The sequence below is a fragment of the Onychostoma macrolepis genome, chromosome 17, assembly GCF_012432095.1.
Source record: "Onychostoma macrolepis isolate SWU-2019 chromosome 17, ASM1243209v1, whole genome shotgun sequence".
NCBI lineage: Eukaryota > Metazoa > Chordata > Actinopteri > Cypriniformes > Cyprinidae > Onychostoma > Onychostoma macrolepis.
Window position 1 is genome coordinate 8,937,592 of NC_081171.1, and position 24,159 is coordinate 8,961,750.

A 24,159-nucleotide genomic window follows, 5' to 3' on the forward strand; every position below is an offset into this window, starting at 1 on the left:
AGGGCCGTTCGCACAGAAATGAGGTTTTGCATTTATTAACCAAACAAACTCATTTTCTACATTAATGACTGAAGGAATTAACGTGCAAAATGAAATCTCAGCTCTAAATTGGCAAGGCACATCAGATGATGCGGTACAATGAGTTCAATTACCGCATGAAAACAGGTTTTACCTTTTTACACAGTATTAACTTTATTCTACAGTAAGCTATAACAGTATTGCAGTTTTTAAGTTCAGAAGCTAAAGGATTTAAACCATCATTCAGATATGACAGATTTAAACAAAATACTAAAATCTCTTAACACAAAACAGACTGCTATGATATTGGCTTGGGATTATACTGTGCCTTCCTGTGCAAAGATGGCATTTAGAATTAATTTGCTTAAAATGTTTTAATGAAATTTTTATTATGCAAAATCATAAACTATAAATAATAAGCAATAAACGAGACTGCGCTATATTGTGAATATAGTCAAAGTTATAGCCAATATACAATACAAAAGTTACATACAATACAAAAAAAGATGCAAAATTGTAATTCTTTGTAAAACTGCAGTTAAATTAGAATTCTTGCTCTATAAAGAATACAGCACTTTAGTCATCTTATCACTTATTCACTTATCAAAAATGTAGTTTTCTAAACTCATACGCAGTATATGCAATGATGTTGTGTGTCATTTTAAGAATAATATATGAAATGACCTCGAGAGATCCTAGCTGCATAATGGACTTAATAACTCTTTAAAAACAGGATTCAGTTATTCCAGACTCTCTAGCTTGCATTTGTTTTATATTCCAGCAGGCTATTCTGTGAGGAAAGTTTTCTTTGTTTAGAAGATAATTCATGCCAATCAAACTAACAAAAGTGAGAGAGGAAAACACACATTCATATTCATGTTAATTTCTATGCATGCATGTAGGCTTTTGTATAAAATAAAATGACATGATATAACATGTTTAGAGGAGCATCTGAAAGAATATTATGTGAAGAATTTTATCATACTGACATTTAATGAAGTCATCATGAGAAATTTTAAACAGTATATTTTTTTTTTTTACTTTTAAATAGAACAATACTTTGATAGTATTTTACTATTTAAAAATAAAAATAAAATAATTTCACATTACATGACCCCTGTATTAAATGTTTTGAATTTCTACAGTCACTGAATTAGCAGTTGCTCTTCCAGGCCTGAAATTTCCAAGCGCATAGACACATTTCCTCAATATAGAAAAAAAAAGGTGTTTGTCAGGGTTGAAATGCTGAGTGTGCATTAGAGAAAACCTGAAGTGCATGTGTACTGACAGGAGGACAGCATGGTGTGTGACAGCAGCCAGTTGTCTGGCCCGAGCAGCAGCTACAGGCTTCTATGGAGCAGATAATAGATCTGGACAAATATCAGGTAGTCAGGTGTGCACTCTTGGCAGAGTTTGGGTTTAGAATTATAACACTAAAAAAAAAAAATAAAACAGAACCTGACTGTAGTTTAGCAGAACTATTAGACATCTGACTATCGATGCAAAGTCTCAGCTGGTGTACCCAACGACACAAGGCCTGTTTACTGGCCAAGTCAAGAGCTGATTGAATTAGGGTGCACAGATTTTACCAGGAGTTTCTTCTGTTTCCTCTATACAGTTTAGATAAGCAGCTTAGCAAGCATCACTAATAATTACAATGTGCTCTTTTAAGTGTTAGGGCTGTCTAGTCATTTCAGTGTTTGGTTATTAGTTCAGAGCCATGCAAATGAGCAGTCCAGGTGTGACTGATACTTAGAAAGCGGACTATTTTGCCTTGTGGCATAATTGTAGCCAAATGACAATGTTTAGACGCACTTCTAGTCGGTATGTGAATACTTCTCACACTCACTCTTCTCACAAACTCGCTATAACGCGTGGTGACACTCAGTCTGATGCCCTTGCAGATGATTATGACTGACATTCATGGCAAATGAACGTGTAGGAGGTTAATTTACAATCTGTCTCTGGCAATGGACTGTGAAACTGCTGATATTTGACTTTTACATTTGTCTAAAAACACTGTACAAGGACAGAAAAAGATATCATAACACGTCCTCTGACAATACAAAAACAATTCATGCCAATATTTGCTACATCTGACCCTTTGTATGCTCTTGAAACTCATTTTTGTTCTCAATATGGAACATGAGCCTAAAGTCTAAAATTTGTTTTATTTTATTATTTTATTTTAATTTCTCATTTATTTGCATTGAACTTTACATTTGAATATCAGACTTTTTTTTTTTCCGCAAAGCAGTTTATTATAAAGGTGCCAACAATATTAGCTGTATTACAGTACAGAGTATACAGAAGCTAGTTTTTAAAAATAAATAAATAATAAAGGCTAAAGAAGCTACATTTGTAATATTGTTGTCAAATCTTATTGGTGATTTGATAAGTTATGAAATGTTATCTTGACAAACAGTTAAGGAGCTGTAGTTGCGTAACTGTAAACAGCAGCCTACACCTTAAAAATAGGTTTTTCATTGCTATTGTTGGTTCCATGAAGCACCTTTAACACCCGTGGAACCATTGCACAAAAGGAAAAATGCTCTTCAGATTAATAAAATATTCTTCAGACTAAGAAATTATTATTTTTTTTTATTGTTCACAGAAACAATTTGGGGTTCTTTGAGAAACCCAAATAATTATTCCCAAAATAATTATTCTAAGGCATCACCGCAAAAATCCCTTTTTGTATCTTGTTTTAAAGGGACATTAGCAGTACTTGGTTCAAAACATTTGAGAATTACTGTTCTGCCTCATATTTACTTCATATCTTCTTCTACTACAAATGTGATTATCTAAATATGTTATAGAGTAAAAAAAAAAAAAAAAAAAGATAACAATGGTAATATTACACAAATGGATGAAGCCCAACAAAGAAACCAGCTCTCATGCCAACATAATAAGCAATTTGCTTTGCTCAGTGTTCACAGACATGCTGGAGTCCCTCTATTACCTGGTTACCTGGAACCCCTGCGTTCTGGCCCATATGGAGCCCTTCAAACATGCAGCCCCAACAGACTCGAGTAAAATATCCACAACCAATCTCCTGTCATCTACCAAAACCATTCTGCTTCATTTTTCATGCAAATATAAATCTTTCTGCCTATGATATCTGAAGATCTGGTCTTTATGAGCGGCTGGACTTTTTCCAAGGTATGACATCATCACGGGTTTGACTCAGACGCAACACTCCCCAAACCCCGGAGAACATCAGCTTCCATACAGCAACGTGCTGAGATATTAATGAGCTTATAGTTTAACTGATTATGTGAGAGCTAATCCGCTGTTTACAAACAGCAGCAGATGGGATTTTACAGGTGAGAAGCTAAACAAACTGGCGTGACGGTGATTGTAAACGCTCCTTTTTTTTATTCAAATGTCGCGATTGAAATTAAACCCGCCCTCTTGGGTTTATTCTAAAACAAAGCAAAAAAATTCATTTTGGGAAACCGGACCTGTTAGGTTAATATGAACTAATAAAGGAAAGGTAAATGTAAAGGCAGCTAACTCACCCCTCTCACACGTGCGGGACCAGTAACCGGTGCCTGTGCAGTCACAGATAAAGCGATTCCATCCTTCTTTGCACACGCCTTTGTTCTTGCACGGATAGCTGTCGCACTGCTTGCCTGACATCTTGTTGCAGGAAGGTTTGATGCCTGCACCGTTCTGGTCCTCAGCGATTTGCCTGATGTCCTTACTGCGACCATCAATGAACAGGTCCCGAATGCATCCCACATAGCCGTAGTTTAGCATGGCAGTCCATAGTTCGGTGGGAAGGATAAGGCCGGCCCGGCTATCGGGGAGGCCACCCAGGTACATGTCCCCCTCCAGGTCCAAGATTTCATTTTCACCACTGGCGGTGAACGGAGTGCGACGGCTGTTAACAGATATGGTGCCTGAAAAAAAAAAAAATCAAAAGAGACGGAGATTATATGAGCCATAAAATATATGGAACACATTCACACAGTTACTGTTAGTGCTCCAGTGACGTTACAAGTTAGTGTTATTGTAGCAGTGGTCATATGACGTTTCTAAAAATAACATTATTTTGTGTATTTGGTGTAATGCAATGTTTACGCAGTTTAAGGTTTAAAAACACATTATTTTCCATGTACCGTACAATATTGTTGCACCTTTCCATTTGTTTTGCAAGATATCTTCTTTAAGCGTGATTTAAATTCTCTTTTTTTGGATGTTGTGAACTTTGTTTTATTGTTAGGTAAATATATTCATACAAGCAAATGGAAAAAATCTAAACCCTCTTTTAACATATTTCTTAGTGATTTTGTGAAAATGTTTCAGAGCCTTAAGTACTTAAAAAACTAAATAGAAAGTCTGAAACTCTTTGCCTCTCTAATTCAAAATATTTATTATTTTAGTGTATTTGTATTTGATGTGTTTTTTGTACTTCTATTGATTCGTGCTCCTTGGTTTTTTTGTTTTGTTTTTTTTCTCTCTCTTCCCTCGTTGTTATTTTTGTTGTGTGTATAATAATTATTATTAATGTTGATTATTTGTATTATTTATGGTGAATGTGCCTTATGTTGTTGGATGTTCCTTGTCTTATGTACAATTTGCAATAAAAATAAATAAAAATACTTAAAATAAAAAAATAAAAAATTGTTGCACCAATCTGCCCTGCCTTTCTGAAACATGTCAATTTTTACAAAGCTCATCGTTCTGAAAAGCGTGGTGTGCCCCTTTCCATATTTGGAATATCAGCTTCCATTATGGCGGCGGCAACAATACTACAACGAGAATAAAAGTTGAACCTTCTTTCTTAGCGTATACATTTGGGCGGTGTTAAAAAGGTGAAGTTAAATATAAACAGATCAGAATTTTAAGAGCAATTTGATTTCAAACTAAAATTTAATTGAAAACAAAGTATAAAAATAAAATCTAGTTTAGATTATTATTAAATACTATAATGGTATATACATGATGCTAAAACTTGTTAGGAGACATAAATAATTTATATTACAAGTAATATATTAATATGTTTTAAGTGAAGGTCATGTTAAAATATAAATACCAATAAAATAAAAAAATAAAATACATATAAAAAAATAAAAAATAAAAATATATTTTTTTTATTTTTTTTAATGTGGAGAGACAATAAAATCTGAACTAAAGTACTGTAAATTACTGCACTGCGTAATCCAGCAGGGTTCAGAGTAAGACAGTCTGTCCTGTGTCTATCCTGTCCACAAGAGACAAAGATAGGGATAGAGAGACTAGCCATAGAGTAAGTGATGGAGGGAGTGGGGGGCTACAAGAAGATTATTTTCTATTTATGACCTCATGGGGAGTGTGTGAATCTTGTAAAGCAGCATCCCTCATACAGACACACAGATGTAAACAATGCATCCCATGTGGGGAACCAGGGATCAATGGGAATAATCTCTTCAGAATTGACACCAGTCCAGTCACCCACATGGCTCTGTCTAAAACCTTGCATTATTGATATCCTACAAGACCTCCCAAGGGCCCTGTGCTATGAAGTGATATGGAGTAGTCGTCGATCGATTCAGAAACAGAGTGCCAGAGATTCAAGGGCAATGAAAGAAAGAAAGAGGTGAAGGAGGATACAGAGAAAGATAGAGGGGATAAAACCTAATAGAAAGTTCTGTCAAAGTAGATGTGAAATGAAATGAAAATGTCAGCCTGCTTTGGACTAAATCTGTCCATTATTGGTGACTAACCACTGTGCTTTTTGTTTAAAGCTGTTATCTTTGGGCTGCAGAGCTTAATGCCTATGGAAAACACACAAGCAATTACAGTATCCGACCGATTTAATAATGAAACAAAGTGGGAGTTCTTCATGTGCTCAGTTAAAAATTGGTTTTAAAATGATATACAATTTATGGGCAATGTCTTTATTTCTTGAGAGCGATTTTAAAGACTTTTTCCTTGAATTGCATTTATTATGTTTTAGGTCTATTACATAAGGAAAACGAAGCAACAGCACAACCACAATAGCGGGTTCGCTTTGTGCTTCTGACAAATTGTTTTCCTACCATAAATATTATGGAGAGATTTTGGGTTACTATATTGAATATTTCCTTTATTAACAGCCATATAATATTCAGCAATGTTTACGGAGCAAAAAACAAACAACAAAATTTTTTTTTTATTATACCTACAGTACATTTCTCCTACACTACACTGTAATACTGTAACCTATTAACATAAGCAACAAAAAAGCAAAATAAATATATAATTTCCATTTACAAATTAATAATGATATTAATAAATACTTATAAAAGTAAAAATAATAATAGTAATTATTATTATATTTCAATTTCCTTATCTATTGACGTTTAACTTTAGATTTGTACAAAAGGAACAAATGAGAAAAGTGAAAAGCTATCAAATGTGCTAACAATAGCTTTACTGCAATACAAAATAGTGCAAAAGCTAGAATTTTTTAAATAAAATAAAGTACATAAAAATGATATACAATAAAAACCGACTGAATTAAAAAAAAAAAAAAAAAATTAAATTAAATAGCTAAAGTTACGGTTGCCGAGAGAGCTCAATGCGCTGCAACTTCAGAAAACACATGCAAATAGAAAAAGCACCAGCAAATCAAGAAAACATCTTCAGTTTGACAGCAGGTGGTGCAAATGCTCACAACGCAAACAAATAAAGAAACGCGCTGCCAATTCACACGACACAACCAAATAAAGAATTTTATTTGCGGCGCGTTTCTTTGTTTGGTTGTGTTGCGAGTATTTGCAGTGTGTTTCTTTATTTGGTTGTGTTGTGAGCATTTGCAGCGCTCCTGTTGTCAAATTGATGAAGTTTTCTTCTTAATTTGCAGGTGTTTTTTCTATTTGCAGTGCATTGAGCTCTCTCGGCCACCGTATAAAGTACATAAAAATTATACACTAAAAAAACCGACTGGATTTTGAAAAAATAAAAGAAGCTATTTATTAAATGTGTTCAGCATGGAATAAAGAATGCACTTAAGTGTGTGTGAGAGTGTATTCGTCTGTGAATCCCCACACTGACCTGATCTTCCGTCTCGTTGGATGTCCACATGATACCAGGCCCCGTCGTTCACCTTGTTCTGTGTGGCTTTTACTTTGATAGTCCCAGAGCCCATGTCCAGCAGCAGGTACAAACTTCCATCCAGAAGCTCTACTGCAAAAAAGTCCACCTTTGTGTTCTTTTGGCTACGAGCATCCTTTCTTTCCTGTGGCTTCCCATGGGTGAAGAGAATAAGGCCGTTTGGTTCGGTGGTACGGAAGTCGAAGGAGATGGAGCCCATGCGTTTGGTGTTCCACTTGGGTAGGCTGATGTAGGCCTCGGGCGTCTCGAATGAGATGGGGTCCAGGGTGGCCACGTTCTCGCACTTGAACACCACATCTCCCTGGATCTTCATTTTGGGATCCACGATGCGGGCGAGCCGGGAGAGCTCCAGCCGGATGTCATTGTTTTTGTAAACAACCTGTTCGGATGTAAGCAAAGAATCACTCAATGATGATGATGATATATGAGATATCTTTATCTGGCTTTCGAAGATAATGAATATGCAAATTCTTTTTTTTTTTTTTATGCTGGATGCTAAATAGAGAGACCAGGAAAGGTGACTTTATTCAAATATGACCTGTGATAATACCAATAGGCCAGGCCACTGCCTGCAAATGACTGTCTCTCAATGGTAATTGACTCGGGCTGTGCTGGCACAAGCATGTGGGTCTGGTTTTCTTGATAACTATGGTAATGGGTTGACAAAGCAGCAATGGCACTTTCTGCCACAAAAGCTCAGAGGAAGCAAGTCCTGCCCCCTGCCTGCTTCTCAAATCTGACTTTGTGCTCTGGGTCCTAGTGCCTGTCAGTTGAAGAAAAGACACCAACCACGTGCTCTGAGCAAGTGCTTAGTTTTATATGATGTTTTATTAACAAGGTGCGGGAGGAGCACGATCAGATAATCAATTAATTTGGCACAGGTGCAACTCGTTTAGCTAACTATCCTAATCAGTACATTACGTATATATATATGTATGTATATGTATATGTATGTATGCATATATATATATATATATATATATATATATGTATATGTATGTATGTATATATGTATATATATATATATATGTATGTATATATATATATGTATGTATATATATATATGTATATGTATATATGTGTATATGTATATGTATATATGTATATGTGTATGTGTATGTGTATGTGTATGTATATGTATATATATGCAGCCTGCCTACCTCTGTCCAATGACAGTTTTCCGGCATCTCTCCTCCACCCCAACTCCTCACCCCTAATCCATTTTTATCCCATATTAGGGATAGGGGGAGTTCTCTGGGTTCGGGCCATATTCCGGGCTCGAAGCCCTCCCCCAGGACAGCACGCCAAAATATGCTTACTATTTGCCATCAGACTATATGTAAGGGTGAACTCGTGAACAGGGCTTAATGCTTACTTTTTTCCAGTGCACACATGCTCAAATTGAAATACTGATTTTTGTTTCAGAGTGTCTATTTACACTAAGTGCAAATAGCCTGCCTTGTTGGCAGAGGCTATTTACACTAACTCCACCCACCATTGGGATAGTCAACGCTGAAAAAAGACACTTGCTCAATATCAGTTTCAGTGGCGTAGATGACAAGGTGTGTGCTTTTTGACGCGATCCCGCTTTTTGCCAAACTTTTTCTCTCCCTTTTTAAATCTCATACCGCATCGGAAAGGCATTTATTTTCAACAAAAATGAAGGAAAATCATCAAAAAATTTAAAATAAAGTATCGGGTAGGTGTAGGGAGTGCTTTATTGTCCCAATAAGGTGGCATCCATTTAATAATTTGAATTAAAACTATAATTTACACTCAATACGTTATTATTGCGTACTGTTTTAGAATGTACTACAATACAAAGGTGCAGACAATTGCCACTATTTGCAATAAGTAGTATAAATAGCAGAAAATCTTGCTATTTTAACAGTGTAAATAGAATCTATAGCTATTTGCACTTAGTGTAAATAGCATATTGTTAAAAAATACTGCTATTTTCACTTAGGTGTAAATAAAATCCATTGCTAATTCTAAACAAGCCTTAGGTACATCAGGACTCTTATTTTGAAATACCTAGACTATTGACAGGTTTTCAAAAAGATGAGGAAGACTAAATGAAGGAGGATTCTGGGACTCTTACAACCATCAACAACATATTTAATATGCAAACAAAATAAATACTGGTATAAATGTGCAGTATTCTGAAATTGTGAGCCTGTAGAACATGCAACAGCGCCATGATTTTACTTTTAAATGTGCAGGGCTCATATTTAATGAAATTATAGCCTAAATAATCACATTAGGCTGTTTTGCGATTCCTTTTTTTCCATCCTCAAATTTAAGACCTTTTAAAATAATAATTAAGATATGTGTTATTTCATTTAAGACATTGAAGCCTTTTTATGACCTTTCATTTAATAAAACTCTACTGGGATTTTTTTCTTTTCTTTTTTTGCACACATGCTCTTAAATACATTTTACAGTTGCAGTAAAATAAGATTTTTATGACCTTACATTTCATATAACTCAGCAGAGACTTTTTTTTTATTTGCATACATGTTCCCAAATATATTTTACAGATTGCACGCATCTATTTTTAGTCACAAATGCAAGTGAAATGCTCACAATGTCGAGCCCTGTTTTGTAAAAGACCATCTGGGCTATTTTTTTTGCAAATTAATATGGTTGCTATTTCTCTGCCGTACTAATTTTGCATGGTCTGACCATACATTACATTTAATACAGATTAAACGGGTGTAGAGCGTACTGTACCTGCAAACTCCGCACAAATTCGCCGGGGTGTGAAATTGCCTGCTTTAGCTAATTTCTCCTGAAGAAAGAGATCTTTTTTTGGGTGTGCATTTTTAGAAAATCACACTGTTTTTGAGCGCAAGCAATCGACACAAACGCTCCAGCCCTGATATTACAGTTAATCCTGGACATTGCGGGGTGTAAATCAAACATCCTCTCAGGTGCAGGAAGGGCAAAGCGGAATGGAAGGATTGTGTTCTGTTTCTGCAGAAAAGCCACTGAGATTTCCAGGCTTTTCTCCTCTGCTGTGTTTCTTATCTGATAGATCATAAATATCATTCTCCCTGAGGGGGATCCATTTCTCAGACAAAGCCATACATTGGTTCCTCACATCTCATATAAACATTGTCTTTTTTCTCCACAAGACTAAAACTGCTAGCTTCAGTCTGTTATTGTTCTTTCAAAAACAGTATTTCTCATCGGTAAACCATCATGGTGCTGTCAGACAGATTGACGTACACTTGCTCTGTTAAATCTCTAACATCACGATGGGAAGAATCAGAGAAATTTAAAGCACTTATTGCACTGTTGTCTAGAAACTGGAGATTATATTATAGAATTTCATGTCTGAAATACTGGCGTGATGATTCATGTACTGTATAGACCATTTTCTTAAAGTATATCAACTGGAAATTGATATTTACACACACACACACACACAGAAACAATATAATACAGATTTTTTTTTTTTTTTTTTTAAATAGATACACTACCATTCAAACGTTTGGGGTCAGCATGTTTGTTTTTAAATATTTTTGAAAGAAGACTTTTGCTCACCAAAGCTGCATTTATTTTACTAAACAAAAACAAAAAAACAGTAATACTGTACAATATTGTAAGAATTTAAAATAACAGTCTTCTATTTGAATAAACTTAAAAATGTTTAATTTATTCCTATGATGGTAAAACTTGTACATCAAGTAGAACACATCGGAACATCAGATGATCTCTGAATGAAGGATTCTGGGAATGGAGAAAGAGAGAGAGAAAGAGATCGTATGCTACCCACAGAATCCTCGCAAGCATCCCACAGTCCCAAATATGACCTTGAGGACTTCAACATGACTGAAAACTGCCAGACATTGATTAGACAATGATTGCTGTTATTTGTAACATTATAATTTCTATTTATCCTGTCTGGTGCATTTTTCACCACCTAAATCAAGTTTCATCTTGCAAATTGTCCACAACACCAGGGGCAGCCATAGTGTCTGACACAAATTGATACTCTGCAATTTGGTCCGTTCTATGGCATTGTCATTTTGATGCGCTCAGGCGGCCCATGAAATGTCAGCCGGTTAATTCAGCTGATGAGCCACTCAGAGCTGTGAAATATCTGCACCCTTCTCTGAGTCTTGATTCTGTAACCGAGCTTGCAAATCATATTTCAGTTGTCCAAACTGTTAAATCTCTTTGCAGAAATATTTTTTAATTGCATTAATTGACTTTTGGAGCAAGGTCCAAAGCATAGCGGAAAAAAGCAACATACAGTGAGGAAAATAAGTATTTGAACACCCTGCTATTTTGCAAGTTCTCCCACTTAGAAATCATGGAGGGGTCTGAAATTGTCATCGTAGGTGCATGTCCACTGTGAGAGACATAATCTAAAAAAATAAAATCCAGAAATCACAATGTATGATTTTTTAACTATTTATTTGTATGATACAGCTGCAAATAAGTATTTGAACACCTGAGAAAATCAATGTTAATATTTGGTACAGTAGCCTTTGTTTGCAATTACAGAGGTCAAACGTTTCCTGTAGTTTTTCACCAGGTTTGCACACACTGCAGGAGGGATTTTGGCCCACTCCTCCACACAGATCTTCTCTAGATCAGTCAGGTTTCTGGCCTGTCGCTGAGAAACACGGAGTTTGAGCTCCTCCAAAGATTCTCTATTGGGTTTAGGTCTGAGACTGGCTAGGCCACGCCAGAACCTTGATATGCTTCTTACAGAGCCACTCCTTGGTTATCCTGGCTGTGTGCTTCGGGTCATTGTCATGTTGGAAGACCCAGCCTCGACCCATCTTCAATGCTCTAACTGAGGGAAGGAGGTTGTTCCCCAAAATCTCGCAATACATGGCCCCGGCCATCCTCTCCTTAATACAGTGCAGTCGCCCTGTCCCATGTGCAGAAAAACACCCCAAAGATGATGCTACCACCCCATGCTTCACAGTAGGGATGGTGTTCTTGGGATGGTACTCATCATTCTTCTTCCTCCAAACACGTTTAGTGGAATTATGACCAAAAGTTCTATTTTGGTCTCATCTGACCACATGACTTTCTCCCATGACTCCTCTGGATCATCCAAATGGTCATTGGCAAACTTAAGTCGGGCCAGGACATGTGCTGGTTTAAGCAGGGGAACCTTCCGTGCCATGCGTGATTTCAAACCATGACGCCTTAGTGTATTACCAACAGTAACCTTGGAAACGGTGGTCCCAGCTCTTTTCAGGTCATTGACCAGCTCCTCCCGTGTAGTTCTGGGCTGATTTCTCACCTTTCTTAGGATCATTGAGACCCCACGAGGTGAGATCTTGCATGGAGCCCCAGTCCGAGGGAGATTGACAGTCATGTTCAGCTTCTTCCATTTTCTAATGATTGCTCCAACAGTGGACCTTTTTCACCAAGCTGCTTGGCAATTTCCCGTAGCCCTTTCCAGCCTTGTGGAGGTGTACAATTTTGTCTCTAGTGTCTTTGGACAGCTCTTTGGTCTTGGCCATGTTAGTAGTTGGATTCTTACTGATTGTATGGGGTGGACAGGTGTCTTTATGCAGCTAACGACCTCAAACAGGTGCATCTAATTTAGGATAATAAATGGAGTGGAGGTGGACATTTTAAAGGCAGACTAACAGGTCTTTGAGGGTCAGAATTCTAGCTGATAGACAGGTGTTCAAATACTTATTTGCAGCTGTATCATACAAATAAATAGTTAAAAAAATCATACATTGTGATTTCTGGATTTTTTTTTTTAGATTATGTCTCTCACAGTGGACATGCACCTACGATGACAATTTCAGACCCCTCCATGATTTCTAAGTGGGAGAACTTGCAAAATAGCAGGGTGTTCAAATACTTATTTTCCTCACTGTATGTCACTCAAACAAAATAAGCATGTCAGGGGAGAACAAATATTTGTTCCCCTGGAAGAAAAGAAGGGTTACTTGAATAGAACACTCATAGAAATCTGATATTTGAATATAATGCCAGGGCTTTATCTAAAAACAACTGGTATGTAGTTTGCAGGAAAAGAAAGCAAGCAAGTGTAACTGAGACATAATCTATTGATAGACAAGAGAAGACTCCAAGAATCTGTCTGTGTGGAGCTATCTCGGCTTTATGGATTCGGCCGTGAGGGAACGTAAGGATTGAGTGGTTCCAGACCCAGAAAGAAATTTGTGTGTGGATGGACTAAAAATTTCATCAGGTTGTTATCTTGCCTTGCAGACTCTGAAATAAACTGGAAAAAGTGAAACAAAAAAGGATGGATCGAGCAACGTTTCTTATGCAAGTCTTTGTTGTACAGCTAAGCTATTTACAAACAGAGAGCCCATATATTTTTCCTAAGGCTTTTGTTTAAAAAAAACAACAACAAAAAAAACACTTGTCCCACTTTATATTAAGCAGCCTTAAATACTATGTACTTGCATCAAAAACAAGTGCTCTGACCCCCCCGATGGTCACTGTGTAATTCGCACCATGCATACAAGTACAATGTAAAACATGTACGTACATAATAAGTGCATTGTACCAAATGATTAATTTAAATGTAAGTACATAGTAGTTAAGGTGACTTAATATAAAGTGTGACCAAAAGGTTTGATAAAAACCCATGATATAATAAACCTCAGTCAGAGTAGACACCATCATTTGTTTAGGCCAAATTATATGGCAGCATTGCACTTTATGTCTAAGACAATCCCAGAATGCACTGCACTTGTGCTGACTAAGTAGGCAGCAAGTCAGCTTACTAGGTTTCAGAATGAACTCCTATGTCATTTGAAGTGAAGTCCATTCAACATTGTATTTTTGTGCACCTGGGTGTCAATACTGCTGATAAAATATTGAAGACATGTATTTCCACAAAACTCCAGTGGATTGATAGTCTGGATTGTGAAAGACGGTACGTCAAATCAAATGCTGTCTGCTCTTACTGACTGCTATGAGCATGAGATAAGCAAAGGGACATTTGCTTGGAATTGAAGCTAAGGTTCTGTTGTAGTGCCCATGCTGTTATACTGAGAACTGGAAGAGCGGCTATGCACTTTCTCAGGGTCCTCCCTGTGCCCGCGGCCTCCTCTCTGCCTGTGCTGGCTGGGCCTGTAGTGACACCCGCATTCATCATCCACAGCTGTCTGATTCTACTATAAATCTCTGCCTACAGTGCCTACCCACCACTCTCAAGGAATTAATAGCCCCCAGGTCAAACTGGAGAAAACTTGGAAATCGGAATAGATTATTCACTAGTCAAGCATGCCAGGTGCCCCTTTGTGGATGTTTTGCATGGGAGCTTAGGGCAACAAGGTGCAGAAAGGTCTCGATGGCCTGGTTCGACATGGTATAACAGGTCAGGGGCTTGCGCAACCAAACATTTGACTGTTGGCGTAATGGCATCCGGTCTGGTTTGCAACTTATTCATAGTTGTTTTATTTTGTTCAAACCGCTACTAGACCACAGCTCATCTGCATGCACTGTATTCAAATATAATTTTCCTCAAGCTCAACAGTGTTGAACCAAATTCTAATGCTAATTAGCATGCTAACATTAGAAGCCTACCATCTTCACTTTCACAAACAACTTAGCCACATGACCTATGGGGAAATCTGTCATCAGCTCATTGCTGCTAGCTAGCCATTTAACAATGACTATCTATAAAGGTCTTCTTAAAGAGATAGTTTAGCAAAAAATGAAAATTTCTTCATAATTTACTTTCATGTCATTTCAAACCTATAAAACTGTCTTTCTTCTGTGAATTAAATTAGATATTTTGAATAATCTGGTAATCAAAGAGTTCTGGTTACCATTTAAATCCATATTATGGACCACAAAAAAAAATAAAATAAAATAATAATAATAAATTAATTAATTAAAAAATAAAATAAAAATAATATTAAAAATAAATTCTTAAAATCTGTGTTATTTTACTACTATATTATTATATTAATTATTTATATTATTTACATACTATTGTAGAATTTATTCATTTTAAATTGGCTTTTATTTTTTACACTATCAGTTTTTAAGTTTTCAGTTAGTTTAACATTATGTCAGCTTTATTTCAGTTTTCAATAGTTTTAATTTTATGTTGACAATAACAACAATGCTCAAAACATCTTTTTATATTCCACAAAAAAAAAAATCATTTTTGAACGACATGAGGGTGAGTAAATGACAAATGGGTGAACTATGACTTTAATTGATGTTTTGTTTTATTTCATTAAAATATTCTAAAATATAATTTCATCTGAACACTACATGTCTGACACAGAAGACAAAGACCACTCCTGCTGTTTCAGGCTGGACAGCATTCCAGCTCTGAGCTTTTGCCAAATATTAACAGTCCTGCGGTGCTTACTGGAACAAATCTGCTGGATAGAGGATGAGAGAGCGAGTGAGGCTGGGTCAACCTATCTATCAGAACTCTCAGACCTGTCTCGCATCCATAGAGCAGTGCTGGCTCTGGAGCAAGTGTCCAGAGAGCAGGGACAGTTTCATCCAGCCGGCCCAGCAAAGTGACAAATAACAGTCACCATGCACACATCCTGGAAACTGATTGTGATGGCAGAGCACAAAGGAAGGGAGCCAGAGTCCAGCTCAGCAGTGGAAGCCGCTCAGTATCCAGTCATTAGCGCTGGCAGACCCCTGTGCAGCCACACGCCCCGTCATACCCTGATTACTGCCCTTCACGCTCAGCTTGAAAGACGGACACAAGGCGGTCTGAAGAGGCCACCAACTATCTATACAATAGTCTGCTTTGTTTAAAGAAAGAGAAAAAAAAAACTGTTGTTAATTACGCTAAAAAAAAGAGCTACTCATCTATCATTTAATTTTAAAAAATGCTGTGGACTTATACATATTAAGAAATCGGTACATACTGCTTTGACTTTTTGTCTTAAGACCATACAGTTCATAGGTAAAAGCAGTGTTAAATGTGTCTCTCTGCATTACCCTTTCCACAACATGGCTGCAATAAGCATCTTGTGCCACAGGGTGGTACACTCTACAATACCACAATCTACTTCTAATAGTTACTATCACTTAAGTTTACCAGTACAAAAATACCCCAGAACAGACAAAAATGTGTAGTGAATAAAGGAAAAATAAAAGGAAATTAATATAATATAAAAATATATCCTTCCAGGGTGCTTCTCCAAATAACTGTTTTGAAGAATGGATGCATAATATAATATAATATAATATAAAATAATATGTGACCCTGGACCACAAAACCAGTCTTAAGTCGCTGGGGTATATTTGTTGCAATAGCCAAAAACACATTTTATGGGTCAAAATGCTAGATTTTTCTTTTATGCCAAAAATCATTAGGATATTAAGTAAAGATCATGTTCCATGAAGATATTTTGTAAATTTCTTACCGTAAATATATCAAAACTTAATTTTTGATTAGTAATATGCATTACTAAGAACTTAATTTGGACAACTTTAAAGGCGATTTTATCAATATTTAGATTTTTTTGCACCCTCAGATTCCAGATTTTTTTAGATAGTTGTATCTCGGCCAAATATTGTCCTATCCTAACAAGCCATACATCAATGGAAAGCTTATTCATTCAGCAAATCATATAAAATTGACACTTAAGACTGGTTTTGTCGTCCAGGGTCACATATTATTTAATTTTCTGAAATGGTTTTTTTTGTTGTTGTTGGTTTGTTTGTTTTTTGCATGGTCTTTGTGTCTACTGCATGTATAACTTGGCTTACAGAAAAAAAGAACTGCACAAAAAGTAAGAGCACTACATTAGTAAGCTACTGTGAACATAGTAATTGAAAAAAAGTCTGGACATTTTAGGTTTAACTGACCCCAGCTAAAAATGCAAAATGGCACGCTTATGTCATCCTGATCAGATGTTGACAGTCTCATGCTATATTACAAACCCCATGTGTCTGAGCAGCCACACATGATCCATAACAACTACATAATTTTCACATCAAATGTGAGGTTTTAAAAGCTGAGAAGTGTATAAAATTTCTTTTTATCCTTGGACTCGAGCGGTGAGAAAGTGTGAGGAGGAGGTATCTATCATTATGGCCACTCTTGGGTGGGTGAAGGATGTAGAAGTTCTGCTATCTCGTCTTGAGCAGCTCTTAGCATCCAGTTCACCTCTCTAATAGAGCAGTGTTATGTAAGCACTCGCTATATCGCAGCACATATGAGACTGATTACTGTAATCTCTGACATGGGTGGCAGTTTTTTAAAACTCAGCACAGTAAAGAGGGAATGAAATGAGTTTTTTACGCAAACGCCGATGTTGCAGGTTTTTAGCCCTGCGATAGGAGGGCCAGTTTGAGATGGAAACGGCAGTGATAGCTTGATGGCGGGTCATTAAAAGATAGCAGGCTGTTGTAGCACTCACTGCGAAAAAGGAGGTTCTGTTGTCTGCTGTTTGTTCAGCATGAATTAATGGAGGATCTGGCCAGCAGCCGCGCAACAGAGTAATTGCCTATTTCCAGCTAAATTAAAGATCAGTCCATTTACTGATAAAGTTATCCAGACCTGACAACTGAGGAGTGTGGAAATGAACAGCTGATCGAAGAGAATGACATCTAACTTCTGCGAACAGTATAATGGCTCTTAGAGTGAAATGAATGCAAAACAAAACCTGTCTGGATCATATTTCACCCCAAAATTCAAAGAAAGAATTGAAAGAAAATTCAAAGAAACTTCGTTTAAAAAAAAAAAAAAACTTTTTTGGACTAAGGTGGTTTGCATTACATAAATTTCATGACAAGGTTTTTCATGACCATTACATTACAATAACTTTGTCTTTGATGAAAACCTTTAAATTTAGTTTTTAATTTAAATCCAATTACATTTTACTTCATTTAAAAATTGCTTATAATTTTAGGTGATGAAAATTAACTTTTTACAAGCGACTTTGTTAACAAGTTTACAATTACAGTAATGTGGAAAATGTAATAATAATAATAATAGCAATAATAACAACAACAACAACAAGGGTGAACAAAGCCAAAATAACCTGCCTGGATCATAATTCACCTAAAAACTCAAAAACTCAAAAAAAAGAAAAATAAATAAATTATATATATATATATATATATATATATATATATATACACACATACATATACACACACACTTTGTTTAGAAAATAAAAGGTTTTAGAACGAAGATGGTTTGCATTGTGACAATTTTTATGACAAGGTTTTTCATTACCATTACTGCATTCACATTACATTTACTACAGTCATTTTTTTTTCTTTTGATAAAAAACCTCTCTTAAATTAGGTTTTAAATTTATTACAACTAAATTACAAATAAATAAACAAATAACAAAAAGAAACAAAAGAAAAATAATGGTCCTAATATAGGATTAATTTTCTTTTAGCAGAATATAACTTCTTATTTTTCTTTTTAATTTAGGGGTGAAATATGAAGCATTTTTCTGTGAAATTCACCCTATGAAGTCAGCTTATGGGTACATTTTATTTTGCATTTACAGATGTCTTCATGTCCAGTTGTTCAGCAGAATCTCTTTGGGGTTCCCTTTTTGAGAATGATGCAGATCATTATGCAATGTCTCATCTCATCCAATCACCTTAGCTTCTTCTCTGGCCTGTGAAACCTTAATCAAATGATTCACCGCAATTGAAAAGTCAAATTAAATACGCCTGAAACAATTTCGCATCTGGGCAAAAATGTATAACTCCAGTGAATTTCATTAGAGAAACGCACCACGGGTATGATGTCTGCTCTATCCTTTTCACAAGATAAGCTGTACTGCATCTATTATTCTGCTCGGATGGTCTATTCAAACTTGTTCCCTCTCAGTCCAGACAAGGACATGGTGATATGATCCATGTAGATGAAAGAACGGGGTTCACCCAGACCACCTACCTCTTTCAGGCAACCCATAAAGTTGTTGCTGACGGGCGACCCAGGTAAGTCTGCTGTGCTTGGACTTCCGCCGACGTAGAAGAAATCATCTGATCCCAGCATTGTGTAGTCCTCCTGCGTATAGCCTGTTGTGGTCAGTATGCCGTCCACAGATATTGTCACCTGATTGGGAGGAATGACAAAAGGGAGGGAAAAATCCATTCATGAACATCATGGCTGTGACGGCCGCTCTACCAGGAATAGGTTAGCTTCGATCTTGCTGGTTGCTGTCTGTCTTTGATTGTGTACCAAAGACCACTTCGAGACTTTTAGTAGGCCGTTCTTGTCTAGTATTGGTAGACTTACAAAGGACAGGTAAAGAAAATATTTTGTCGGCATATTTTCTTTATCTTTGATGGTGTTAGAAATGGTTTTCTGGTTTGGGACATTAGTTTGAGGGGTTAGTGTTATGTACAAACTATAGACAAATTGCTTGTTTTTAGTTCAAATTCTGTGCACACAGGGTTAGTTGACACATACATATGCATGCGTTCCAAAATGAGCTAATACTACCACAAATGAGCATGCAACACAGAGGTCAGATGGTCTTTTTCCTCGTATAACATTAATAGTGAGATACACAACCACTGCAAACATGGAATCATGCATCTTCTTCAAGCCAAGACGACATGCAAGGAGAAGCAGCACATATGAGACCAAAGAAAAAGCTACAGGATGAGGGATAATGAGGGAGGACACAAGAAGTCATGACCTATACCACAATACAGACAGGACAGGACACTGGGCAGATGGTGGGTTGTTCAGACAAGAGTTTAGGTGTTAGTAACACAAGGGCAGATCCAACATGAATGGGTCAGCGCGGCATGCGCAAACAACTGGAATCAACTGTCAGAGCTCCAGTGCTGAAGTAGTTCTTTATTCTTTTATTTTCATACTGTTGTTTTCGTCACTTCTTTGTTTTGGAAAGCTTCTGCCAGTTTTTGACAGTATTTGATTAAAAAAAATTAAAAAGAAAAGAAAAAAGGGCTAAGTGAAAGACTAAGCCTTCAAAAACTAAAAAAGGGCCAAAGAGGAAGTTCAAAGAAAGAAAGATAGAAAATGGCAGTAAAGCTGTGGTGAAAATGGAATGAGGACATTTGAAATAAAAAAAGGAAGAAATCCCCAAAATACAAACCCAAGTCTTTTTTTTTTAATTTTTTTATTTTTTATGAAGCCATGAAACCCCAAAAAAGAGAAAGAAAGAGGGCCAGGGAAACACACGGTAAACCCAAAAAAGGACAATAAGAATGATATCTACCAGACAATGTAGTTTGTTTACCATAGCGTGTCCAATACCTGAATGCTTTGAGAAAAGGGGGAAGAAAGGAAATTAAACAATGAACAAAAGGGTTGTTAATAAAATGAAATAAACTCAAATGAAGTCATGATGAGTAGCACATTAGTTTAGGTTCTGGTTAGTAAACTAAAGACTCTAGTCAATGGTTCATGAGTGGTTAGTCTGGGTCTGAATAAATGTTATCCATAGACAAGCAAAGCATATGAGTGAGAATAAGAAAAGGTGGAAAAGAAAAAGAAACAGTGGATTCTCCACAGAGCCTGTGGCATTTCAATTTTTGTAAAAGCACTGCACTTGTCGGCAAAATCTAAAAGTGCATACTCACTTGAAAAAGCCTTCCAGAATACAGACTGAGTTTTTCACCAATAATTCCCTTTTTTTTTTGTTCATCGCCAAAACACATTTAGCTTTGATTTTTAGGTCCCTTCTAATGTAATGTTTCATAACATGTTGTTTTCTGCTACAACCGTGAACGGTGACCTCCATCTAACTGCCTCTTTGTTGTGATTCATATGGTTTTTGACTTTCCTCAGGCAATTGTATAAGGTAATTCTAATGCATGTTCTTGGCGTGATAGTAAAACAGCTATTAAACAAAGCGAAAAAAATGTCACAGTCCTAGTGGATCAGAGCTGAAATAGCTTGTGCTTGTGGGCACTCACGCCTCCACACACGCCTGCGCAAAAAGTGACATCCTTTCACTCCTGAGGGGCAAAACCACCCTAAATATTTACATATTTTAAAATGCAGCGGCGGAGTGATTTAACAGTTCAACAAAGATTGGCTGTGGGTAAATGGAACGGTTGAGGTTGGTTGGAGCCTCTCCCCGCTGCCCTGATAAGACAGACTATTTGGAGAAGTGAGGTGAATATCTAGAGGGGTGAGAGAGACAGCCTCTTGAAGCCATCGCACTGTTGATAGCTTCAGACAGAGGTAAATGCCTGAGGAGGCAAAACATGAGGCAAGGTAGAAGAACTCAGAGGAAGAAATAGTTGCGTTAGCATCTTGAAGAACTTAAAATAACCGGAAATGCTAATTTAAGCAATATACAGTAGCATTTAGCTCTGAATTAGATCAGAAAACATGTAATTCCAGCCATTTCAGCGTTACCTGTCTGAGGTTGCGTGTGACTTTCACATCATGCCAGGAGTTGTCATTGAATTTGCCATTGACAGGCTCAACAATGGCCTCGAAGGCTCCGGAACCCAAGTTGATGACCAACGAAACGGCCCCATCTTTCAGGGCCAGGTTGACGTAGTCTGCTGACTTGCCCGTGTGAAGGATAAGGCCATTTCTTTGCCAGGTCTTGAAGGACAATGTGATCTCATCGCTGCTGCTCTGGATGGGATTCTGAGACAAGTCGTAGCAGAAGTACTCAGAACCTCTGAATGTGGCCACGTTCTCTTCTCGCGCTATAAAGAGAGGGAAAAAATGTTGTTAGAACTTCTTGAAACAAAAACCCAAATGTACAAGTTTCCTGATATTAACCACTGAAGGAGTGCAATTAAGCTCAGGGCAGATGACACAAAATGAGACAAGATGGCGCTTATCCAAGTGTGGGCAGTGAAACACACAAAGAGGCTGTGCATTTAAAGCCAAAGATCTGGTGAGATCATCAGGGAGATAATTTCTCTTGTTGAGGCATATGCATTAATGTTCAGTGATTGTGTTGAACGTCTGAGTCATAATTACAAAAGTTGCAGTGCCCTCCAATCAATCACCATTAATGTTGTTTAAGCTCCTCAAACTATGCCTGATCCATGAGATCATCCAGAGATGATACAAAAGCGACATCTGAAGTGGCATTTAGATGCATTTCTGCAGACTGTTTAATGCAACTCAGAGGTTGAATAAATGCATATACACTGCATAAATAATACTGATACCATTAAAACAACAATTATGAAATTATTGTAGACAATGCATTTCACACACCCCTATTTAAAAACAGTAAAACAGAACAAAGAATAGTTTCCTAATAACATTTAAACTCAACAAAAAGGCTGTTACCCATTTTATTTCAGTACATATTTCAAAGTAAAACAGGTTATTGTACATGAACAAAAAAAAGTTGGGCGGGACTTGAATTTATCCATCAGGTTTTGATTGGATCAAGAAAAATGGTCTCTATATGACAGGTGGTTAAAGGGGAGGAGCTGTAAAAAAATTAAAATAAAAAAGCGTTCGGTGACATCAGCTGAACATGACAGTAATTTCAGAGGTGGAAGATGAAAGATTATAAGGAAAAACATTGATATCGGTAATTTTGATATCGAATTGACTTTAAATGTAGTTTTAGTGATTGCATGCCAAGATCCTATTGGTCATTGTAATTCATAGTGGATATCTACTTCATTCACACTTATGGAAATAAGTTCACTCCTGGTCCCTGTGGTCCCCAGTCCATTAATCACCAAGCTATGGTGGTGTGGCTCAGAGGAGGTAAAAATACACATATCTAATGGAAAGTTCCTCCAAACCAAAACTAGACATCATTTACATCAGGCGGCCAGAGAAGGACCTCGGCACTAATGGCATCATTGATTTATCAGTGCTTCACTTGGGCCACCATGGGGTCGATATATTCTCTGGCTAAATGTTGACAAAACACTCACACGTCCAAGTCTATGCTCCACCTCAGCGATCAGCATTAGTGGATGTAGCATGTGTTTTAACTGACCGGGTAAAGACATCTTGACCAGTTTTTCACTGGACTAAAGAAGCCTGAGCAGACTGCAGGGTTGCAGAGCAGATTTTCTCATCAGGGCTGGTGCTGGTGCCCAGCTGTGATACACTTCACATGGTAATAAACTCACGGTTGAGGACGGGGCAAACTGACTGACAGTGGAACATATTAGAAACACATGGGACCCTGATGCAGCTGATGAACACCAAAACCAAAAATCCACTACTTCTGTGCAGTCAGAGAGATCATTCAGATTATATCGCTCATTACCAGGCTGAAAGAAACAGATTAATGAAAGATGACTGGATGGATACTGGGAAAGAGTTTTGTCCAGCAGGAGAGGGTGGTGTATCATCCATGTGTCAAAAACTGGCAGTTAGATGTACTTGGCTACTCGTAGTGCAAATCCCACTCTGCCGAAGAGATTCTCAAGTCCATTAATATTTGGCTAGACTGTACAGGACAAAATAAAGAGAGCTTAATGTTTAGCCTGTGGAGATTACTGGACCGTGCCAAAGAGGGTCAAGGTGTTTTCTAGCACCAATACAAATCAACACAACAGAAAGTCACAGACGTTCAACAAAACTATCACAGGCTTAACAAATAAAATTCAGGCCCACTCTGTATTACGATTCCACTTAGCATTCACGAAATTCACAATAAACTTAATATAAATAATATTTTTAGTAGCAATTATTACATTATCAAAATTTATTCTATTAATTATATTGTATTATTATATATTAATTGACGATTTTAGTGCTGGGCATAATCACATCCCAAATTAAAGTTTGTGTGTACATAATATGTGTGTGTGTACTTTGTACATTTATTATGTATACATAAATAAACATGCATGTATACATTTAAGAAAAAAATATATGTTATGTTTATATATTAAATATATTTATATACAATATAAATTATATGAATATAAATATACGTGAAAATACATGTAAATATTTTTTTAAATACACTGTATGTGTGTGTCTTTATAATAACCTATACACAGTACATACACACATATATTATATAAACAAAAACGTTTATTTTGGATGTGATTAATTGTTGCCCAGCACTAGATATTTATGCATATTACACACATCATACATAAATTATGTATTAAATATATATTTATGTAAACACATATATTTAAGGCATCATCTTCAGA

The 24,159-nt window shown here is 36.7% G+C and overlaps 1 protein-coding gene across 45 annotated transcripts in view; it reads right to left on the bottom strand.

The window, feature by feature from the left end:
• The window catches only part of nrxn3a (neurexin 3a), a 295,029-nt gene that overhangs the window by 210,082 nt on the left and 60,788 nt on the right, over positions 1-24,159 (bottom strand). For 23 of the 45 annotated variants that reach the window (XR_009266732.1, XR_009266731.1, XR_009266730.1 and 20 more), the window contains 5 exons: positions 21,413-21,714; positions 20,265-20,309; positions 18,968-19,129; positions 7,042-7,480; positions 3,540-3,923 (listed from right to left, as the gene is read on the bottom strand). Coding sequence is in view for 42 of the 45 variants with exons in the window: in XM_058749467.1 (XP_058605450.1) it covers positions 3,540-3,923; positions 7,042-7,480; positions 18,968-19,129; positions 20,265-20,309; positions 21,413-21,714 (1,332 nt within the window). In the remaining 3 variants the exon portion in view is untranslated. The remainder of the gene's footprint in view (positions 1-3,539; positions 3,924-7,041; positions 7,481-18,967; positions 19,130-20,264; positions 20,310-21,412; positions 21,715-24,159) is intronic. The other 22 variants (XM_058749477.1, XM_058749478.1, XM_058749476.1 and 19 more) reach the window with 2 other exon arrangements.